Source organism: Typopeltis vanoorti, chromosome 5 (genome assembly GCF_054136105.1).
Source record: "Typopeltis vanoorti isolate ZY-2024b chromosome 5, IOZ_Tvanoo_1.0, whole genome shotgun sequence".
NCBI classification, from domain to species: Eukaryota; Metazoa; Arthropoda; class Arachnida; order Uropygi; family Thelyphonidae; genus Typopeltis; species Typopeltis vanoorti.
In genome coordinates this window covers 53063091-53083938 of record NC_143553.1, presented here as the reverse complement: position 1 = coordinate 53083938, position 20848 = coordinate 53063091, and the positions used below count along the sequence as shown (strand labels likewise).

Below are 20848 nucleotides of genomic sequence, written 5' to 3'. Positions count from 1 at the left end.
TCTCTGCACAAGGATTCGGAAGTGACCGAATAAAAGATGTAAGCCGTTGAGGACGCGACATCAGTTCGAGAAATTTTCATCAAGGATCCAGAGGTCAGGATCCAGAAGTCACCAACGGTCGTCCGGCTGATGTAAGCCGTTGAGGATGCAACATCGGTTTGAGAAATTTTTGTCAAGGATCCAGAGGTCAGGATCGAGAAGTCGCCAACGGTTGTCCAGCTGATGTAAGCCGTTGAGGACGTGAGATCGGTTTGAGAAATTTTCGTCAAGGATCCAGAGGTCGCGATAGGGAAGTTGCCGATGGTTGTCCGGCTGATGTAGGCCATCGAGTACGCGATGTCCGGAGAAATCGTGCCAGTGATCTGAAAGAAAGATGAGAGGAACCGATCCGCCAGGCAAAACTGACAGTTGAGATGAATTGACGAGTCTTCGCCGGGAGCTGTTGTCAGAAGAAAGAAATTGCTCCGTTGATCCAACATGCATGCAAGCATTCCACAAGCCGATAATCTTTGCCCGAAGTGCGGCAGGACAGAGTATCCTAGGAACATCAGTAGACCTAACGCTGGCGTAAAGAGGAAAAACCTGACACGGAAGAAAGAGGGAAAAGAAGTCCAGCCAAGTACACAGTGGGTAGCAGCTTATAAAGTGAGTTGACCCATTTGTTAAATTTCCTTGAGCTTTTAAGAGAACTCTTATTAGTGGACTGTAAATAGAAGCTGATCTAAATAGGCATATTTAACAGTTAAAGATTATAAAGTAATTAAGTGTCAGAAGTTTTTTAGTTTGAAATAAGTCTTAGTGTAACTGTATGCTGAAATTTGCCTATAGAATATTCCCTGCATAGAAAGGAAAGAGCAATTGTGTGTAAAAGATATTGTTTGTGTGTTCAATGAGTAAGATTTAATAATTTAGTAACAAGTACCATTGCTCAGTATAAATGACTTATGTTGCATTAAGAAAATTAGTTATATGTGTGACATGATTTTGCGTGAGATAATGCAGATTTAAATTGTGATGTTTCCTTTTATTATTGAAAATGCAGTGTAAAAATGTGTCTTATGTGAATTAAATTTTTGTTGTTTAAATATTAATAGAGTGTTGCCTGATAATTTAATTCTTTGATGCACTGTTCTAAAAAACAACCGAACTTGTGAGCGGGGAGGATAGATAATTAATACGAGAATTAGATAAAGGGATAGCCACGACTGTATATGAGAGTAAGGAATGATATCTACCGAAAGTAGTAATATTTGATGCCATAAAAGGATTTCCGGAGGCGCAGTCTCTAATTCAAATAAATATCTAGAGATCCTTGGTATAATAAAATAGGAATACTGGAGGTAAAGATAAGGAATAGGAGGATATAAGTTTAAAGTTAAGAGAGGTGTATAAAGAAACAGAGACAAAGATTAAAGAAAGAGAAAAAACATATAAGAAGTGGGTATTGACGATAAGAAGATAAAAATATAAAAAGAATATTAATAAGATATAATAAAATATATAAAAAACACTTCACATTTTACAACAACACCAAAATTGCCAAATTATGCATTCGCACAAAACAACAAGTGGAAAAGACTGCATGAAAAGCCCAAGGTCCCACGAGGAGAACCCTCCACCGGTGCCGCTGGCCAGCCCCAGTCATGCTGGGCGAAAGGCCCAAGAATTAAAGTTCCCCAATTTTGAGATGTTTAATACAAGCATATTTTTATTAAGATTAGGCTGATTTTCTGCATGTGTTTTAACAGATCTAGAGACTGGAGATTGGGACTATTATCTGAATAAATACATTAGAACTTTTTATAAAAAAAAAGGGGGGGGGGGGGTCAAAATAGAGATAAATACATATGGAGGCTAAAAACGCAGACTAAAATCTGAAAAATATACTGAATAGGCAAAATAGCCATAAGTATCAATATGGAGAATATAAGATTGGATTATAAAATATTGGCATGGATAAGAGGATGACTGAATGATAGACATCAAAAATTGTATGTGGGGGATGCGAGTCTGCAAGGTTTAAGATAACCAGTTGTGTGCCACAAGATCAGCCCGTGGTCCAATGTTATTCAATCTGTACATTAATGATATTGGGAAGGATCTGACATGCAACTATTTACAGAATGATTTGATTCAATGTTAGTCAAGTCATGCACTTGTGTGATTAGATATCCAACAGCGTATTATATTGGTAGTATCAGGCTTAGGATCTTGGTGTTTTACTAGACAGAAAGTTGAAATTCAAGGGCCATATCACAAAGAATTGCAAACACAACTCAGAGAATAATTGCAATTTTGAAATGAACCTTGACAAGACCCCACTTGAAGTATTGCACACAGGTCTGGTCTCTTGGTTTCCGTGGTGATTCTGATTATAGTGGAGAGTGTTAAAAATGATATAAGGATTGTGGAATACTGACTGAGAATTTGTTGATGACACTAGCAAGGAGAAAAAGGGTGATATTATTGAGATATACAAACTTCTGAAAGGGTCATCATACAAGGCTTCCCTCAATGAGTCACTTCTTCCCTGGGAGTCTCTCTTTATAATAATAATTTTACATACTGATAAGGCCTTTTTTAACACTATGTAAAAAATACAATTATTTTCAAAGAATAGATCATGTGACACAGTCTAGCCATAAATACTGCTATAACTTGAACAGCACATAAACCTTTAATCTATCAGTAAATCATTTACAGCTTTCAGCACATACAAATCACATGTATAACATACATATAGCAGCACTCGATGATTGATATGCCCCCCTTGCCTTCATGCATGCCCAAAAGTCCACGAGATCACATACTGATGGTGGCATGCACAACATCCAATGGAAATGCTACCACCACTTGCTCTAAATCCACTTTCAGTCTGCTCTCCAAAGCTCTAATTTGAAGTCCAACAAATTCAGATCAGGGCTTTCAGATGATCAATCTGATGGTGATATGTGATCAGGCAAATTCGTCCTCCAACCACTGTTATGTGGACCTCACCTTGTGTACAGGAGCTAAGTTCTGTTGGAAGTTCCACTACTTACCATGAAACAAGGTGTTGTTCAGAGGCCTTACCACAGGTTTCAGCAACGTATCTTGATACAGTTTGGCAGAGGCACTGACCCCTTTCTCAAAGAAATGCAACTTGAATACCCCTGATAAGTCTCCTCCACACACACACACACACAATATACCCTCGCTGATGCAGGGTGATGACCTCTCTGAATCCTGGACATATATCCATTTAGGACATATCTAATTGATTTAACTAATTCACATATCCAAGTGAATTAGTTAAATCACTCTTCAATGGTGAAAATCTTCCCATCTACGAAGAAGATTTCTTTGTGTTTGTTCTTTGCCTACCACTGGAAAAGTGCCTTTGATTTTATCACCTTCTGCTACATAAGTTGTGGTGTTAGGAAAAGTCTAGTAGAATGACGACAGGCTCTCCCCCCCCCCCCCCCCACTGCCCATCAGTTATCAGACGTAACATCATGCTCTGCCAAAACATTCATCTCTTGCAACATCACTGTCTTCATTCTCACAGGATTACGGCAGAAACATGCCATAATCTTGTGAGTTTTAAGTCAATGATTCATGTTTAAAATTTACTTAGTCTGGCAATAAATACTGTTACAACTTGCACAGCACATAAACTTTTAATCTATCAGTAAATCATTTACAGCTTTCAGCACATACAAACCACATGTATAATGTGCATATAGCAGCACTCAATATTCAAATGTCCTGCTTTTGCCTTCACACATGCCCAAAGTCCATGAGGCCACATGTCTATGGTGGCACACAGAACATCCAACAGAAATGCTGCCGGTGCTCGCTCTAAATCCACTTTTAGGCTGGCAATGCTAGGGTGTCATTCTTACAGGCTACTCTCTCAAGCTCCAACCAAAATTTGAAGTCCAATGGATTCAGATCAAGACTTCCAAATGACCAATCAAGACCACATATTACCAATCAGATGGTAATATGTGGCCAGGCACATTCGTTTCCAACCACTGTTGTGTGGTCCTCACCTTGTGTGCAAGCTCTGACAGTTCACTGCCTACCATAAAACAAGTTGTTGCACAATAGCTATAGCATGGGTTCCAGCACGGCATCTTGCTGGAACCCATGATACATTTTGATAGTTTCGACCCTTTTCTTGCAGAAATGGAAGTTGGGCACCCCGATACACCCCCCCCCACACACACACACGCACACACACATATATATATACATACACAGACTAAACCATCACTGGAGACCTCTCTATTACTGGGTGCTATGCAGGGACATACATTCAAGGTGTGCAGCATATACCCACGTAATAGCAATATCATCAATATTATATTCTTGCCCTTTACTATTGTAAAGACCCCCCTAATTGTTCCTGGCGTGTGAAGTCTAAAATCAAACACAATATACTGTTTCGTGAAAAGAGAACACTTTTCAATGCATAAACATTATACCATATTCGCATTAATAAGCTAGGGTGTGAGGTCACAAATACAGACACTTTTGAGCCCTTTAAACAGACGTACAGATGGTGCAGCAAGTGAAATTCTTAGCATTCCAGTGGTTTCAAACCACCCAGAAGGCAAGGCAGGGTGCGCACTGAGACAATAGCACCCAGAAATCAGTGGTTGTGATTGGTCATTATTGTCAACCAATTCAATTGAATGATGTCATTTGTCACGAGTTGCTCTTTTTGTTTTCTGAGTTTCATCTGTTTTGCGTGCGTGAAGTGTGAACTGACATTTTAGATTTAGGACACCAATATAAACAAGTTTTAATATATAATTTTCTACAAATAATTTATAACTTTTTTGCCCATATTTACAGTAGGAAACACTGTAGATGGGTAGTGAATGTCCTGTTTTCTGCTTTTGTGGATTATATGATTATAGTCGAAGGAAGTCGGAACTTGTGTATAATTAGGTAATAAAACGAGTTCAGCCTTTCTTTGGTTCAATCCAGAAAAATCATAATTTTTTTCCAAGTGATTACTTTTTTTCGATTTCTATATGTATGTGTTTAAAAATCATATAAAATCCAAATTATTTTGTCAAATTCAAAAAAATATTCTGGGACTTCTGACTCTAGACTGCTACAGAGTTTTCAAGGACCTTTCACAAAGTGGAGACATTTCAGTTTTAGTGTCTCACTCTAGTATTTGCCAATGATAATCTAATCTCACCATAAAGTGTAAACCCTCTATTCTGCTCACATAAACAGCGTGCATGAAGCATAGCTATTGTTCGTTTGACCTTTATGCTTTTCACATTTAAAATGATATTAATTGATAAATTAAAGTAATCAAAGTTATCCTACAATTAATGGTCAAATTGACATGAATCAAAATGAATTTTGCAGCACGGGTTGCATTAGCCACATGACAGCATATTCCACCTAAATGGGCATGCAACACCACTGGTGCTATGGCATGTGCTGTACGACCAACAAGGGCATATACCTAATCATTTTCAATGAAAATCATCTCATCTGTGAAAACATCTTGTTTGTTGTTTGCATACTTGCTGGAGAAGCACTTTGATTTTATCATCCTCTGCCACATAAGTTGTGGTGTTAGGAAGTGTTCGGTAGAATGACAATAGGCTCACATATCCCCAGGTCATCAGTTAATAGATGTGACATCACTTTCTGTGTTCTCATAGGTTTGCAGTGGAAGCATGCCTTCACAGCCCTCAGAAGCTGTTGTGTCCTAGCATAGCGTGGTCGATATGTTCTTCGGCAGTCAGATACGTCTTCTGTATCAATATAACAGTTAACAGTCTGATAAACATATATCCTACTGATCCTGAGTGTTTTTAGCAAGTTGAAAATAACAGGTGGATGCATTCCAACCTTGTGAGATGCTATTACAGCTACATGGTTCTCATTATCTCCCCAGCGCATGTTAACCCATATAGCTACACAACTCTCTCTCTACTGACAAACAAGCAAATGATGGCTGCTCACTAACGAAACCAGGCTCGCACAATTCTGTTGGACCTGCTAGGGTGTGGAAATTGTAACAGTATTTATGGCAAGACTAGGTACATTATGAAAAGTGAGTCTGATTTCACTGAAGTGCTATCCACTTTCCTGTTGTATTTTGTGAATTTTATTATTTGTCTTTCTTATTAAACTACTGTTTATGGATAATTTATATAAATTCACCCTTCATTATGAACAATAAATGAAAGAAAACACAAACTACATTTTTAAGTTTTGTGAAACAGTGAAAAACTGAAGGCAAATTGCAGAGACCAGAATGTGTTAATAACATTGGAAAAAAGAGTTCTGTTGTGCCATCAAGTAAATTGTGCTTTCCAAGACAAATGGCTCAAGGAATTCATGTGGTTGTGTTATGAAGACAGCTGCATTTTGTTATGTATGTAAAAAAATATTCTGGGACTCTAGACTGCTACAGGGTTTTCAAGGACCTTTAACAAAGTGAAAACATTTCGGTGTTTCATGCAGCATCCAATTCTCACAAAAAATGCTGTGACTTGGCTAGAAATTACCCAGAAAACACACCTCTAGCTGATTGTCAAAGAAAAATGGATTCTAAAATGTTTCAACACCTTAACTGCTTTTTTTAATGCAGCCTATTATATAGCCAAATTCATTAACCCATTTACTGACTTAAAAACTTGACAGCCTTACTAAAGAAGCATCATACAGATAGAAAAATATCAGAATGACATCAGAAGTAATTCTCATGTCATTCTTATCCATGAGAACCATGGATAATTTATATAAATTCACCTTTCATTATGAACAATAAATGAAAGAAAACACAAACTACACTTTTAAGTTTTGTGAAACAAAACTCAAAAGTGTAGTTTCTATCTGTATGATGCTTCTTTAGTAGAGCTGTCAAGTTTAAGTCAGTACAAGAATGACATCAGAAGTAAAGCATTTGTGTCAGTTATTGCTGATGTCATTGAACGAGAATTAAGGAAATGAGAACCTTCAGTAGCATGAGTCTTCTTTTAGATGCTTCTATAGATATTTCAAATGAGGAGGAATTTGTTCTTTATATGAGATACACAGATAAAAATCAGAAACTGAAAGAGGCATTTGTTTCCATAATTCCTCTGTTTTAAATTTTATTAAAGATGTTCACTTCGTTTCTGATATTGAAAGAATAATAATAATAAAAAAAAATTACATAACCTTTCATCAGAATTCACCAAAAAGACTGAAAGAATTGGGAAGAGTAGCAGCCATGTTAAAAACATAAATCCTGAAGTTCCAGCATCTGCATTTGGTAAGTGGATTCTATTAGTGTTTGAGCATTGACCACACTTAACTACTCTGCAGTGGTAAATGCATTTTGAGGAAATAGGCAATCAAGAAGCTTGTTAAAAATATAAAGAAATTTTTAAATAACATAAATCAGATAGTACATGCAAAGAGATATTCAAATGTTGAAAGAAAAAAACTAACTGATGTTTTGTAAGAAGAATCCATTTTCTCTTAGATTTTTGAATTTTATTCAAACAAGTGTCACTGATTTTTCAATGGGAAAACCTACTAATTAGTCAAAATGCCATGGACAGTGCTCTGAAAGAAATGCAAGAAGTATTATAACCTTTTAAGAAGAAATTTTTAGATAACATAAATCAGATAGTACATGCGAAGAGATATTCAAATGTTGAAAGAAAAAAACTAACTGATGAAGGAATAATGTATTTGGTAAAAAGATTTAGCAAAAATGAATCAGAAACTGCCAAAGCTGTCTCATTATTTGATATATCTACCTGGTCTGAAGATTTGGAAAATTTTGGAAAAGAAATTAAAATTTTAGGTAAACATTTAGGATATATTATGATGATAATGAAGAAACAGTTTCAATACATTTGGTGAAAGAGTAGTACCAGTACAAAGTTTTGGGGAAGCATTTAAACATACCAGCAAGTTACATCATCATCATGTGAAGGAGATCTTAATCAAATGAATCTAATAAAAGGGAAGTTAAGGTTATCAACGAATCCCTCCACCGAATGATATTTACCAACCATATTTATTCTATTATTAATTAAGGATATGTATGAATTGCTCTTCCCAGCAGGATTTTGTTCCAAATAAATCAGTTGATGTGGTATTTTGCAACTAAGAAAAGACACATTGGAGGTCATATTAAAGCCCTTATGTAAATGAGCTGTGTCACGGCATACATTTTAAATCCGCATTAAAGGAAAGGATATTCTTATATAATTACATGTAATGTGTAGTAAGAAATATAGAATCTATTACTTTGTTTTGTAATCAATCATATTTTATTTTTTAAAATATCACCTATAACAATAATTATATAAATTAGACTGAAACTTTGATAGGAGATTAATAATAATGCAAATTTAATGATGTTGCTTAATAGTAGCCTGAACATCCCTTGGGGATACATATCAGGAAATCAATGATGATGATTAGGCTGACACCTGGGAGGGGAGGATTTTTTTGTGGCTAGTAGATTTAAAAGCTGTATTTCTGGAATCTAACTGTTATCATCACCACACTTCAATGAAGCCAAAAGACTCATTACGTGAGTCTCTCTCTCTCACACACACACACAATTCAACTATACCTTCAACTCATTCACTGTTTTCACCATACTCTCAGGTAACGTACACAATGGTGCTGTTAGTGTTCTTATTTCTGGAATCTATTCTCAGCAATTTTCAATACTAATAATGTGTAAGATTCCTGAGAATTGGAATTTGACTTCCAATTCTCTCCTTGATCCTTATTTTCATCACCCTTAAGTCACTCTTTTTTTTTTTTTAAATCAGATTATTTCTTTTTTTGCATTTCATTTCTTAAAAGACTAATAATAATGTGTGCCCTCATGAGGCATGTTGAATAATATGGTAGTGCATCATTACTAGCTTCCTATCTATAATTTTTTTTTCCAAATTAATGTGATGTTTGATACACCTCCAATGTTCAAATCTTATATTTCAGTTATCTAAAGCACTATTAACTGCACCAATCTACATAAAGGGTCAAAGCTGTATAATTGAGAGGAGACCTCCACATAGCCTTTAAAGAAATGTGGAGAACAGACCAGGGATTCTGACCTAATGTCCAATCCTCACCTTCTCGTGGTGCACCCTGTTAGGTATCTACCTGGATACTGAACGAATGAGGATGGGCGGGCAATTTGGGATTTAGCTGACCGAATTGTATTCTTATTGGCTTAAACCACAATATTAAATGATGGTACAACATGGTAGAATTTCATGCCGGCTGGGGCGTCGCCCGGTTAAACAAAGCCCCCATTGTTTTTGCCAGGGAACCAGGGCGAACAGTCAGCTACTGGAACAAATCTGAAAACACACCCCAACTCAATATCACCAGAGTTAAAGATCGGTACTATCAACATAAGAAGCCTGAATGGCAAAGAAATGGAGCTAGCTGAGGAATTAGATAAGTACCAGATTGACATAATAGGGGTGACTGAAACAAAAAAGACAAAAAACTGGTGAGATCTTTCTGAGCAATAAATACAAAATGTTATATTCAGGCAAGGAAAAGAAGGAGTAGCCATAGTATTCAACAATATGAAGCTAATATAAAAATATAAGGCTAATCTTCTTGAATGGCAGGCAATCTCAAGTAGAGTAATGTGGGCAAATATGAGAATGGGGAACTGGACAATGAGACTAATTTGTGCCTATCCCACAGAAGGTTCCAATAAGGTAGAAGTGGAGGAATTTTTTGAGGCTTTAGAAAAAGCAACTTGTGTCAGTTGCAATGAAAATCAAGTGAAAAAATGAAAAGTTGAGGATCTAAATAGCAGAGTAGGAAATAATTATCAGACATACAAAAATATTTTGGGAAAATTTGGAGAAAAGAGCAAAGCTAATAATAATGGCAAATACTTGGATTTCTGCTCAGGACATGGACTGGTTACTACTTACACCATGCTCAAACATAAAAATGTGCACAAATTCACATGGAGAGAAGCGGCAAGGAATGTTTTCTCTCTGGTGCAGGACACTAAAGTGTACAGAGGATTTGAAATTGGAAGTGATCACCATTTAATCTTAAGCAGGATAAAATTGAATTTCATATTGAAAAGGAGAACATGTGAGAAAGTTTTAAAACGAATAAAAGTTGAGCAGCTCTCAGATGTGAACTGTAGACTAAAATATAGAAACATTATTCAAGAAAAAATGAAAGAGTTTGAGAACAGGAATCAAACCTTGGAGATTCAGTGGCAAGCTCTGAAGAAAACATTGATTGATACTGCCAGAGAGGCATGTGGTGAGGTTGTCTGCAAATATAGAAAAATCAGAACTCCCTGGTGGACACAGGAAGTGTCCACCAGGGAGTTCTGAAGTATGGAGTAATTACTAAAGTATGGAGTTCTTAAGTATGGAGTAATTCTCTCGAAAAATTGCTAAATGAAACTAGCAGTGATGACAGCACAGTGATAAAAAACACTGACCAGGCATGCAATCAGGAATATATATCCATGCTTGAAGTAGAAAAAGCCATCAAAAGTGTGAAATATGGAAAGGCAGCTGGAGTAGATGACATTAAACCAGAAATGCTCAAGTATGGAGGTATAAAAGTTTTAGTGGCTACACTGCATAGTTCAGAGTGCCTGGATAGAAGGACGAATTCCAGATGATTGGAGTAGAGCTCTCATAGTACCCATATATAAAAAGGGAAATAAAACTGATTGTGAGAATTACAGAGGTATTTCTCTACTGAGTTTTCCTGGTAATATTTATGCCAGTATACTTGAGAAACGGTTGAGAAGGATTGTGGAAGAGAAGCTTGGTGAGGAACAAGCTGGATTCATGCCAAATATAGGCTATCAGGATCAGATATTCACTTTACGACAAATAGTTGAAAAGTCATGGGAATATAACAAAGATCTGTATTTAAGTTTTGTAGATCTGGAAAAAGCATATGACAAGGTGCCAAGAGAGAAGCTATTCAAAATGATGCAGTTGTATGGTGTCAGTGGATCATTATATCAAGCAATACTTAGTCTTTATTTGAGTTGTAAGTCAGCAGTTATAATTGAAGGAAGTACAGGGAGATGGTTTAATGTTAAATCTGGTGTTAGACAAGGACGTACATTATCACCTCTGTTATTCATTATGTATATGGATTACATTATGAAGAAAAGTGGTATTAAACCTGATATCAAAATTAGAGATGTTAATGTCAGCTCCTTGCTTTCTGCGGATGATGTTATACTTCTAAATAAATCCGCTACAAGTCTGCAAGATTCCCTGACTAAATTGTTGGGATAGATATGGTATGAAGATCAGCAATAACAAGACAAAGATAATGAAAATAGGCAGAAGCATTGGAAATAGCAGCTGCATTATGAGTGGAGAACCTATAGAACAAGTAAAACATTTCAGCTACTTAGGCACGATTTTTAGTGAAGATGGTAAATTAAATATGAAAATAGACAACAGAATCCACCTATATCTTGGTCTTCCTCTGGGTCTTTTTCCTTGCCAACCTGGCAGAGAACACTTGTTTGGCTAATCTTTCCTTGCCCATTCTGTTTAAGTGACCATACCACATCAGAATTCAAGGAGAACCGATCTACCAGTCTGGAACTTGGGGGGGGGGGTGCCAGGGGAGCAGTACCCCCTTTCAAGTCATCAGAATTCAAGGAGAACCGCCCTACCAGTCCGGAACTCGGAGGGGGGGAAGGAACCCCCCCTAGTATAAATATAAGATCTGACAATGTTGTAGCTTGACAGATAACAGATTGATTTGGCAGAAAATTGTATGTAGGAAGTTAGTAATGATGTAAATTTTTCATGTAGTACTATCATATTATGTACATCCCCTTGAGGGTAAATGTCAGGAATTTGATGATGATCTACATAAATCTTTGTCTTGGCATCAAAGACATGTTTTGCTTCCTCTCCCATTCTTTCCCTTTTGTCTCCATTCACAAGTGACTATGGAATCTTAGATTAGTTCTCCTCACACATTCTTAAATGCAGACAATGTCAAGTTCTCTTCTAATACCCTAATTTTTAATATGATTCTGAAAATGATGCCATCTGTTACCCTCTTGCAGTTGTCCTCACACTTGAATATTTGTGGTCCCTAGTTGATCTTATTTTTTCCCTACTTAATTCATCTTGCACATAAGTTAAAACTGATTTGAACAATGTTTTGTACACTACCATATTTTCTTACATATAAAGCTATTTAAGTAGCTCTCCACCATACCAACCATATTTATTCTATTATCAGTTTCGTTATTAAGTCGCCATGTTCATTACAAATTGTGCCTAACTAGCTAAAATGTAACATGTTTTATAATAGGTATACAAATGAGAATGCAGCCGATGTTTTCTAAGTTTCACCTATTTCAATACCCCCCCCCCACCCATATATACATACATACATACATACACTACTTGGAAAGAAGTTGATGGGCAGGGTGCATTGTGCCATGTAACAAGTAGTGTTTGTAGCCAGTATAAAGTGGAGGAATACGATGCTCCTAAGTCAGTGCAAATGTGTCTGGGTGAAGGGAACAGATGGAATTTGAAAGAGATGTTGTGACAGGATGCCATGTTGCAGGCCTATCCGTTCATGCAATTTGTTGACGAATTGGACCATCCTAGGTCAACAATCACTGAAACCATACTGAATTTTAAGTGCTACCCACATGGGATGATCTACCACACTCACCCAATCATTCGTAGCACTTTGAAGGATAGTACGAAGGAAAATATGTAAAAATCAGCATTAATTGCCGACACATTGGATGCAGAGTTCCAGGTATCGACTAAAAAACATGAAACATTCAGAACCAAGGCTCACAACATGGGTTTCCTTGGTAGGATGGCAATATGCAAGCCCTACATTACCCAAACCAACATGCTGTGTCATCTTCAGTGGTGCAAGGAGTGTGTACAGTGGGATGTGGAAGCTTGGCAAGCTATGTTATGGAACAAAAAATCATAGCTTTCTTATATTTTTCTATGTAATCTACAAGGGCTGTTGACTTATTTGCCAGAATATTTGAAATGAGCTCTTCTTTTCCAAGATTCTTCAAATTCTTGGACTCCACCATCAAGTTCTGATTTTTGATTATCCTTTCAGACAACTTTGCTACATGGCCATGGAGCCTTGTAGCAAAGATTTGGTTCTTGTTTCCAAACTTTATTTCTCTCACATTATATTTATGTATATCTGAACTTTAAAATTGTTTACATACAGTGCAGTTTGAAACTGAACTCTTGAAAACTTTCACCCCCCCCCAAATGTGATATACAATTTTATCCTGTTCAAAACTACATGGTGACCAATTCCTATATAATTAGTTATAATAATATACAGTTTATATTATATAATACAATACAATGAATATAGATTAATATAAAAGTAACAAAAGCAGTTTTAGGATTTAACTACAAATTCAAATTTACCTCCATTGCAGATGTTGCTGTAGGAGCACTACTGTCTCTGTTTGCTCTTAATTGAACAATTTTGCTTAGCATGGATTTTCCATCTTCTCTTGTCTTCAGAAGAAAAAAAAATGCAAAGTCATAATTAAGTAGACCTGTTTACTGAGACCACAACATTTATTACGTACATTGAAATATCAAATGAAGTTATTCAGTCATTTCTTGGGCTACTTTTTTTTTCACTGAGTCTCATCTGTTAGAGAGAAGGTAAGATATATAATTAGAGTATATATCTTACCTTCTCCTTATAACATACTACAATGATCTATCATATGCAAGTAAGCTGCTTCTTATCCTATCTGCACAAGGTGCAATGTATTTTCTGGCCAGTATGTCTGCCCTGCAAGATTCTATACCTGCTATCTCCATATGACACTGGATGTATCACCTCAGACCGAAAAACTCTTATAAAGGTTCTTTGCAACTCAGAATGGGATGTGAACCCAAACCCATGTCTTTCCTATAAAATGGCACCATCATTACTGACTGAGCTCGAGAGGCCCTTCACAATTATATATCGTACCATAATGCATATATACTGTTTTGTATAAAGCAACTGTATTGCATTTGATCCCTGAAGATGTCCATTTTGCTTTGAAGAAATACCCAATTTACTTAAACACTCAAAGTGCAGCTATGCACTACCATAAAAGTTTCTCCAAATTAACAAATGCTTCAATGAAATATACAGAATAATGATTCAGGTAAAGTGAATATAATACTACAATTTTCAAATTGCCGAATTTTTCTTTTTTAACTTCGGACACAAAACAATTTTCAGTAATAGTTATATTACAATCTACTACAACATTAGATATCCATATAATACATACACTGCTAGTTGAGTGAAGTACAACTGAAAATTTGTGAAGAAGTAATGAGAGTGGTCAATGAATAGAGACATAGCTTACAGTCTGGAATATAACTTTAAGATTTCTTGAAAATTCAGCATAATTAGACTAAAATGAAGAGGGTCAGTGTCCTTATATATGCAGACATGCCTCTGTAAGTTACACTGTACAAACTGTTTTTGACAAAATTTAGATATAGTTGTTTCTTAAGGCCTGAGAATTTCAACATAAAATGGACAAGTATTGTAGTGAAAGGATTCCCCTCCCTCAGCAATTGAGGTTGCATTGTTCACCAATACAACTATATTTCTGCTACATAAAAAAAAAAAAAAAAAAAAAAAAAAAAAAAGTACTATCTCCTAAAATGCATTTCATAATGAAAAAAAAAAAAAAAAAAATTACTAAGAAAATAGGAGCCTGACTAGCAATTTTGAATCAGCTATTTGACTGATATTGCAAACCACTGAATTTGAATATCACATTTAATTTCATTGGTTGGTTTGAATTTCATTGATGCAATGACAACTAAGGCCAGAGTGTGCCATGCCAGAAGGTGTACTATCTGTGATAAAGATATTATATAAAAATTATAAGTGATAAAATCTTACAATACAAGGAAATTAATAAAAAAATTTGGGAGGACAGTACATAGATATAAAATACATTTATGATCAGATGTATCAATTAATTCTTCGTAAAAAGTTAAAAACTTCATACACATTGTAAAGTCTAATGAAATGTGAGTGTATTGTATATGGCTCAGTTACAGTAGTGTAAGATAACTCTTAGTAAGGGAACACCGTGATTAGACATATAAATGCAAAATCAATGATGGAAAATCTCACGTAGAAGGATTTTTTTTAATAGTATAATTTTCGCCTGTGTGTCACAGGCATCTTCAGTACATGCTAAGCTCAAATTGTTATTGTTTAATTTGAGCTTAACATGTACTGAAGATGCCTGTGACACACAGGCGAAAATTATACTATTAAAAAAAATCTTTTTACGCGAGATTTTCCATCATTAATTTTGTATTTAGTAGTGTAAGATATGTGCTGCACTGGAGTCAAGTGGTAGCACCCCACAGACCATTACATATGATAAGACAAGTATTACATGGCTCACACATAGGTGGATCATAAGCCCTAACTATGAAAGAATATATAAAATGATTATGACCTACACTGAGCCTAGCTATATAGATAACTACTACTGACTGGTTAATTCGGTTTTTATTAATTCTTTGTATGCTCTGTATAAGAGGTCTGACAAACAGTAAGTAGATACAGTCCAACAGCAGTAACTACAGTTTTATTTTTCTTGAATTCAATGTGGCTGGGGATTAATGTGAATAACACAATGGGGTCGCTTAAGGATCAAAGTCAAATAACTGGGAGGAAACCTCCACATTGCCTTTTGGAAATGTGGAGAATCAATCGGGGGTTCTGACCTAATGTCCAAAACTCACCTTTGCATGGTGTTCCCTGTTAGTAGATATCTACTGGGTACAGAATGAACAAGGATGGGCTGGCAATTTGTGACTTAGCAGATCAAATTGTACTCTCTATTAGCTTAAACCACAAATGCATATGATGGTGCAACATGATGAGATTTCATGATAGCTGAGGCATCACCCAGTTAAACACCTCCCCACCCTGCTGTTTTCATCAGGGAACCAGGGCAAACAGCGAAGAGTTAGCTACTGGAACAAGCTCCAACTCAACATTAAAAAAAAAAACCCAATATGAGAAGCACTAAAGATAGGAACCATCAATACAAGGAGTATTAATGAAAAGGAAATCAAACTTGCAGAAGAATGAAAAGTATCAAGTGGACATAACTGGAATTACTGAGACAAGAAAGACAAAAAACAGGCAAGATCTTACTAAACAATAAGTATAGGATGTTATTTTCAGGCAATAATGATCAAGGAAAAGAAGGAATAGTCATAGCATTCAACACTAAACATGAAGATAAGTTTCTTGATTGGAAAGCAGTTTCAAGTAGAGTTATGTGGCCAGACTTCAAAATGGACAATGAAACTTATTTGTGCCTACAGTCACACAGAAAATTCTACTAAGGAAGAAGTCGAGAAATTTTTTTGAGTCATTATAACAGGCAGCTCACATAAAGAAAATGGAAAAAGTGGTCCTTCTTGGAAATTTGTACAACAGAGTAGGAAATGAATTCCATTAGGCTTATAGTTTTGGGAAAATTTGGAGAAAAGGACAAAGCCAATAATAATGGTATTTACTGGACTTCTACTCAGGACACAGATTAGTCATTACTAACACTATGTTTCAACATAAAAATGTGCAAAAGTTCACATGGAGAGAAGACACAAGAAATAAGAAAAGCCTAACTGAATAAGTAATTGTTGATTGACAATAGTGTTATTGTCATGCTGATTCAGGATACAAGAGTTACAGAGGATTTGAAATTGGAAGTGAAATATCACATTGAAAAGAATAGCATGTAAGAAAGTTTTAAAAAGAATTCAAATTCAGCACCTTTTATAGGTAAATTGTAGACTTGACTGTACAAACATTATTGAAGAAAAAATGAAACAAATCGAAAACAAGAACCAAAACTTGGAGTATCAGTGGCAAACTCTAAAGAAGACAATGACTGATTCAGCTAGGGAGGTATGTGGTGAAAGTGTCTACAGAAAAAAAGAACACCATAATGGACACCAGAAGTTAGAGAAGCAGTCCTGGAAAAGAAGAAAGTATACCAAAAGTTCTTAGCAAATAAGTTGGAAGATGCCCTAAAAGAATACACAGAAAAATGAGGAGCTACCTTTACAAAAAAATGTAAAGGTAGCTAAACAAGTCATGGGAAGACTAGTAAGAGTATTGAAAATAAATATCAGGAAGTTGGAAAAATGTTCTGGAGGCTATTGATGAAGCTTCAAAAGAGGAGAGTACAGTAAAAGGAACCAAAGATGATAAAGATGACATGAAAACTGAAGATAAGGATATACTAGATGTTTGGAGTAATTACTTTGAAAAACTGTTAAATGAACAAATGAAAAAACCAAGCAGTGACTGAACAGTGCTAGAAAATTTTCAAGAGAAATGCAAAGAGAATTATATATCAATACTTGAACTAGGAAAAAGCTGTCAAAAATCTTGAAATTTGGAAAGGCAGCTGGAGTAGATGATTTGACCAGATATGCTAAATATGGAGGTTTTGTATAAAGTTTTTTTATAAAGTTTTACAGTGGTTACACTGCATAATTCAGAGGGCCTGGTCAGAAGGTCAAATTCCCAATGATTGAAGTAGAGCTCTCATAGTACCCATCTATAAAAAAGGAATACAGCTGAATGTGAGAATTACAAAGGAATTTCTCAACTAAGTGTTCCAGGTAAGATTTATGAAAGCAAACTTGAAAACAGGAAGAGAAACTTGAAGAAGAACAAGGTGCGTTCAGAGGAAATAGAGGTTGTCAAGTTCAGAGATTTTCACTTTAAGACAAATAGTTGAGAAATCTTCACAATATAAATAGAATTTGTATATAAATTTCATAGATCTGGAAAAGGCATACAACAAAGTGACCAGAGAAAAGCTTTTAAAACACTTCAGCTGTATGAGGTGAATGAAACATTATACAAAGCCTATATTTAAGTTGACAATCAGCAGTTAGAATTGAAAGAAATACAGGAAGATGGTCTGATGTAAAAATCAGTGACAAGACAAGGATGCACATTATTTCCACACTTATTCATCATCTATATCATTATGAAAGAAAGTAGCATTAGGCCTGATATTAGAAATGGAGATGTCAAACTTCTTTGCTTCTGCATAAAGCAAAGAGCTATATGCAGATGATGTTGCACTTCTAAACACATCTAGTGCGAGTCTCCAGGATTTGCTAACTAAATTGAAGAACAGCTGCAACAAATTTGGCATGAAATCAGCAATAAAAAGACCAAAACTATGAAAATGGGCAGCAACATAGAAAACTTCAGCTGCATTCTGAATGGAGATCCTATAGAACAAGTAAAATATTCCAGGTTAAATATGGAAACAGACAACAGAACAAACAAAGATGGTATGGTGGGCAGTCAGCTGAATAATTTTATATGGAATAAGAGAGAAATTATTCAAGTCAGTTTTAAGTTATGGATCTTTAAGTTGAGTTAGAAATAAAGTACTTGATCAAAGACTAGAGACCACAGATATGAGGATTCTGAAAAAAATTAGAGGAGTAAATTGATGGCATCAGTTGGCAGAATCATATTAAAAATGAAGATATTAGATATTAACTTGACATTATTAGAATGCAAGAATGTGTCAACAGAGCTAATCTAAGGTGGTAGTACAGCCACTTAAATAGAATGGGTGAGGAAAGATTAGCAAAATGGATGTTTGATGCCAAGATGGCAAGAAAGAAACCCAGAGGAAGACCAAGGTCTAAGTGGATTGATTCAGTCAGAAGTGGCTGAGACGCATGAAATGTTAGATATGACAATAATAAATTTAGTTTAATCCTTTATTCAAGTGTGAGCAAACAAAGTTTGCACCTGAAAATATCTTCAGTACTGGGGTCAGGTAGTACAACACCGGGAAACTCGTAGCAAAGGTGGACCAAGCCAACATCACTCCTATCTCAGTATCTTCCATAATGCAAAACACATCTCCTTGCAGATATGTCTAATGTTATGCATTAAGGGAAGGGCCACTATCCAGACTAGTTTCGACCCTTTATTGAGGTCTCTTCAGTGGGAGCCAGGCCCAGAAGTGGAGATACCAGGCAGAAGCAATGGCGAGGTCATCTTTACCTATAGGAGTTGCCAAAAGGTGTGCCACCTTTTTATTAAATTACTCTGGATTTAGAGAAAGATGTTGAATGTTTATTTTTCACTTGGTTAGACTATAATAAATTTAGTTTAATCCTTTATCCCACTGAAGAGACCTCAATAAAGGTCGAAACTAGTCTGGGTAGTGACCCTTCCCTTAATGCATAACATTATACATATCTGCAAGGAGATGTGTTTTGTATTATGGGAGATACTGAGATAAGAATGATGTTGGCTTGGTCCACCTTTGCTACGAGTTGCCCAGTGTTGTACTACCTTACCCCAGTCCTGAAGATATTTTCAGGCGCAAACTTTGTTTGCTCACACTTGGATAGAGAATTAAAATAAATTTTTGATATGACAATATTGGAGTGCTCGCAAGTAACCTGAACATCCCTTAGGGTACATATCAGGAAATCAATGATGAATCACACAATGAAAGATTGCTAGTTTATGGCACATTATTATTAGTACAATGGACAGACTAAGTGTTAAATAATCCAGAAATTCTACTCTACGGAGACTGGACCTTTTCAAGATTCTTCATGTCTCCAATAAGAAATGCAGTAGTCTCACTCCAGGCAATGAAATTCACCGACCACTTACAAGACATTCACAAAACATCCATGCCCACATGGGATTTGAATCAGCAACTTATTGAGCAGAGAGTAAATATGTTATCCACTTGAATAACTGGGAAGAAATTTGAGAAAAAAATGTAGAATTGAAGCAGGATCTGAATGGAGACATTATGGTTAGGGAAAACAGCAATGGACCAAGAGATGACTTAGATCCCAAACTGCTGGTATACTGATAATGACATAAGAAATTTCCCTATAAAGACAGCATTGGAACTTTTATTTAACAAAACAAACATGTATGTCACAGTAAAATATACATTATTTATTAATCAAATATTTTAGTTTACTTATTATAAAACTGAAAAGCGATAGAAATCTGAATAAAGAAGAACAGAAAAATGCATGCATTATGATAGAATCTTTCTAAACATGCAGTCATAACAGTTCAGATAAAATACTAATGGTGTGTTGAAAACATATTTAATACATTCGTTTTCCCCAACTTTTAAAAAAGAAAGGCAGTCATTATATTTAAGTTCAGCTGATGGAGTATGGCTTCAGCACTTTCTTCTGCATTTACTGCTCGACTGCAGATGCGAGACCTCTCGATACTTCTGCACATGGCAATCCATTCCAATAACAGTGTAATCAATCCGTCTTGTGGGATGAGTTGTTTATTATTACACGTTGGAAAATTAGCTTTTCTTTTATGAACATTGTAGTTTTTAAAGTGGTAACTATTTTGCTTGTATTAACAGTTGGAAAATTTTACGTATAAAGCATGTGATTTCGTGTGTTGGTGATGAATACATACACCGCCTTATTCCTTTCTCCCTTTCAACACGAAATGACGTGTTGAAACTGACGTGATAAACACTCTTCTTGGCACAGTGACAGCTAAGGTTCTATCAACTGTGGGTATACTATATCTCAATGGATTCCATAGCTAGTGTTGTCGGTTCCATGTCAAGCCAGACCAGAAATATTCGGTCATTTTTAAATTTTTCTGTTTGACCCAAATAAGGCAAGTTACAAGAACATGGAGCTTTTGAGGAAAGTCATCACATATTCAGAAATGCATTAATACAAGAGATACAGTTTTGTAGGCTTCTTCCCTGGGAGGATGTTGAAGGAATATT

The 20848-nt window shown here is 35.7% G+C and overlaps 1 protein-coding gene across 1 annotated transcript in view; it reads right to left on the bottom strand.

Moving 5' to 3' along the window:
• Cdc23 (cell division cycle protein 23) overlaps positions 1–20848 on the bottom strand; it is a 184285-nt gene that overhangs the window by 18736 nt on the left and 144701 nt on the right. The window contains exon 15 of the mRNA XM_090392433.1: positions 13437–13529. Within this exon, the coding sequence (XP_090248559.1) occupies positions 13437–13529 (93 nt within the window). The remainder of the gene's footprint in view (positions 1–13436; positions 13530–20848) is intronic.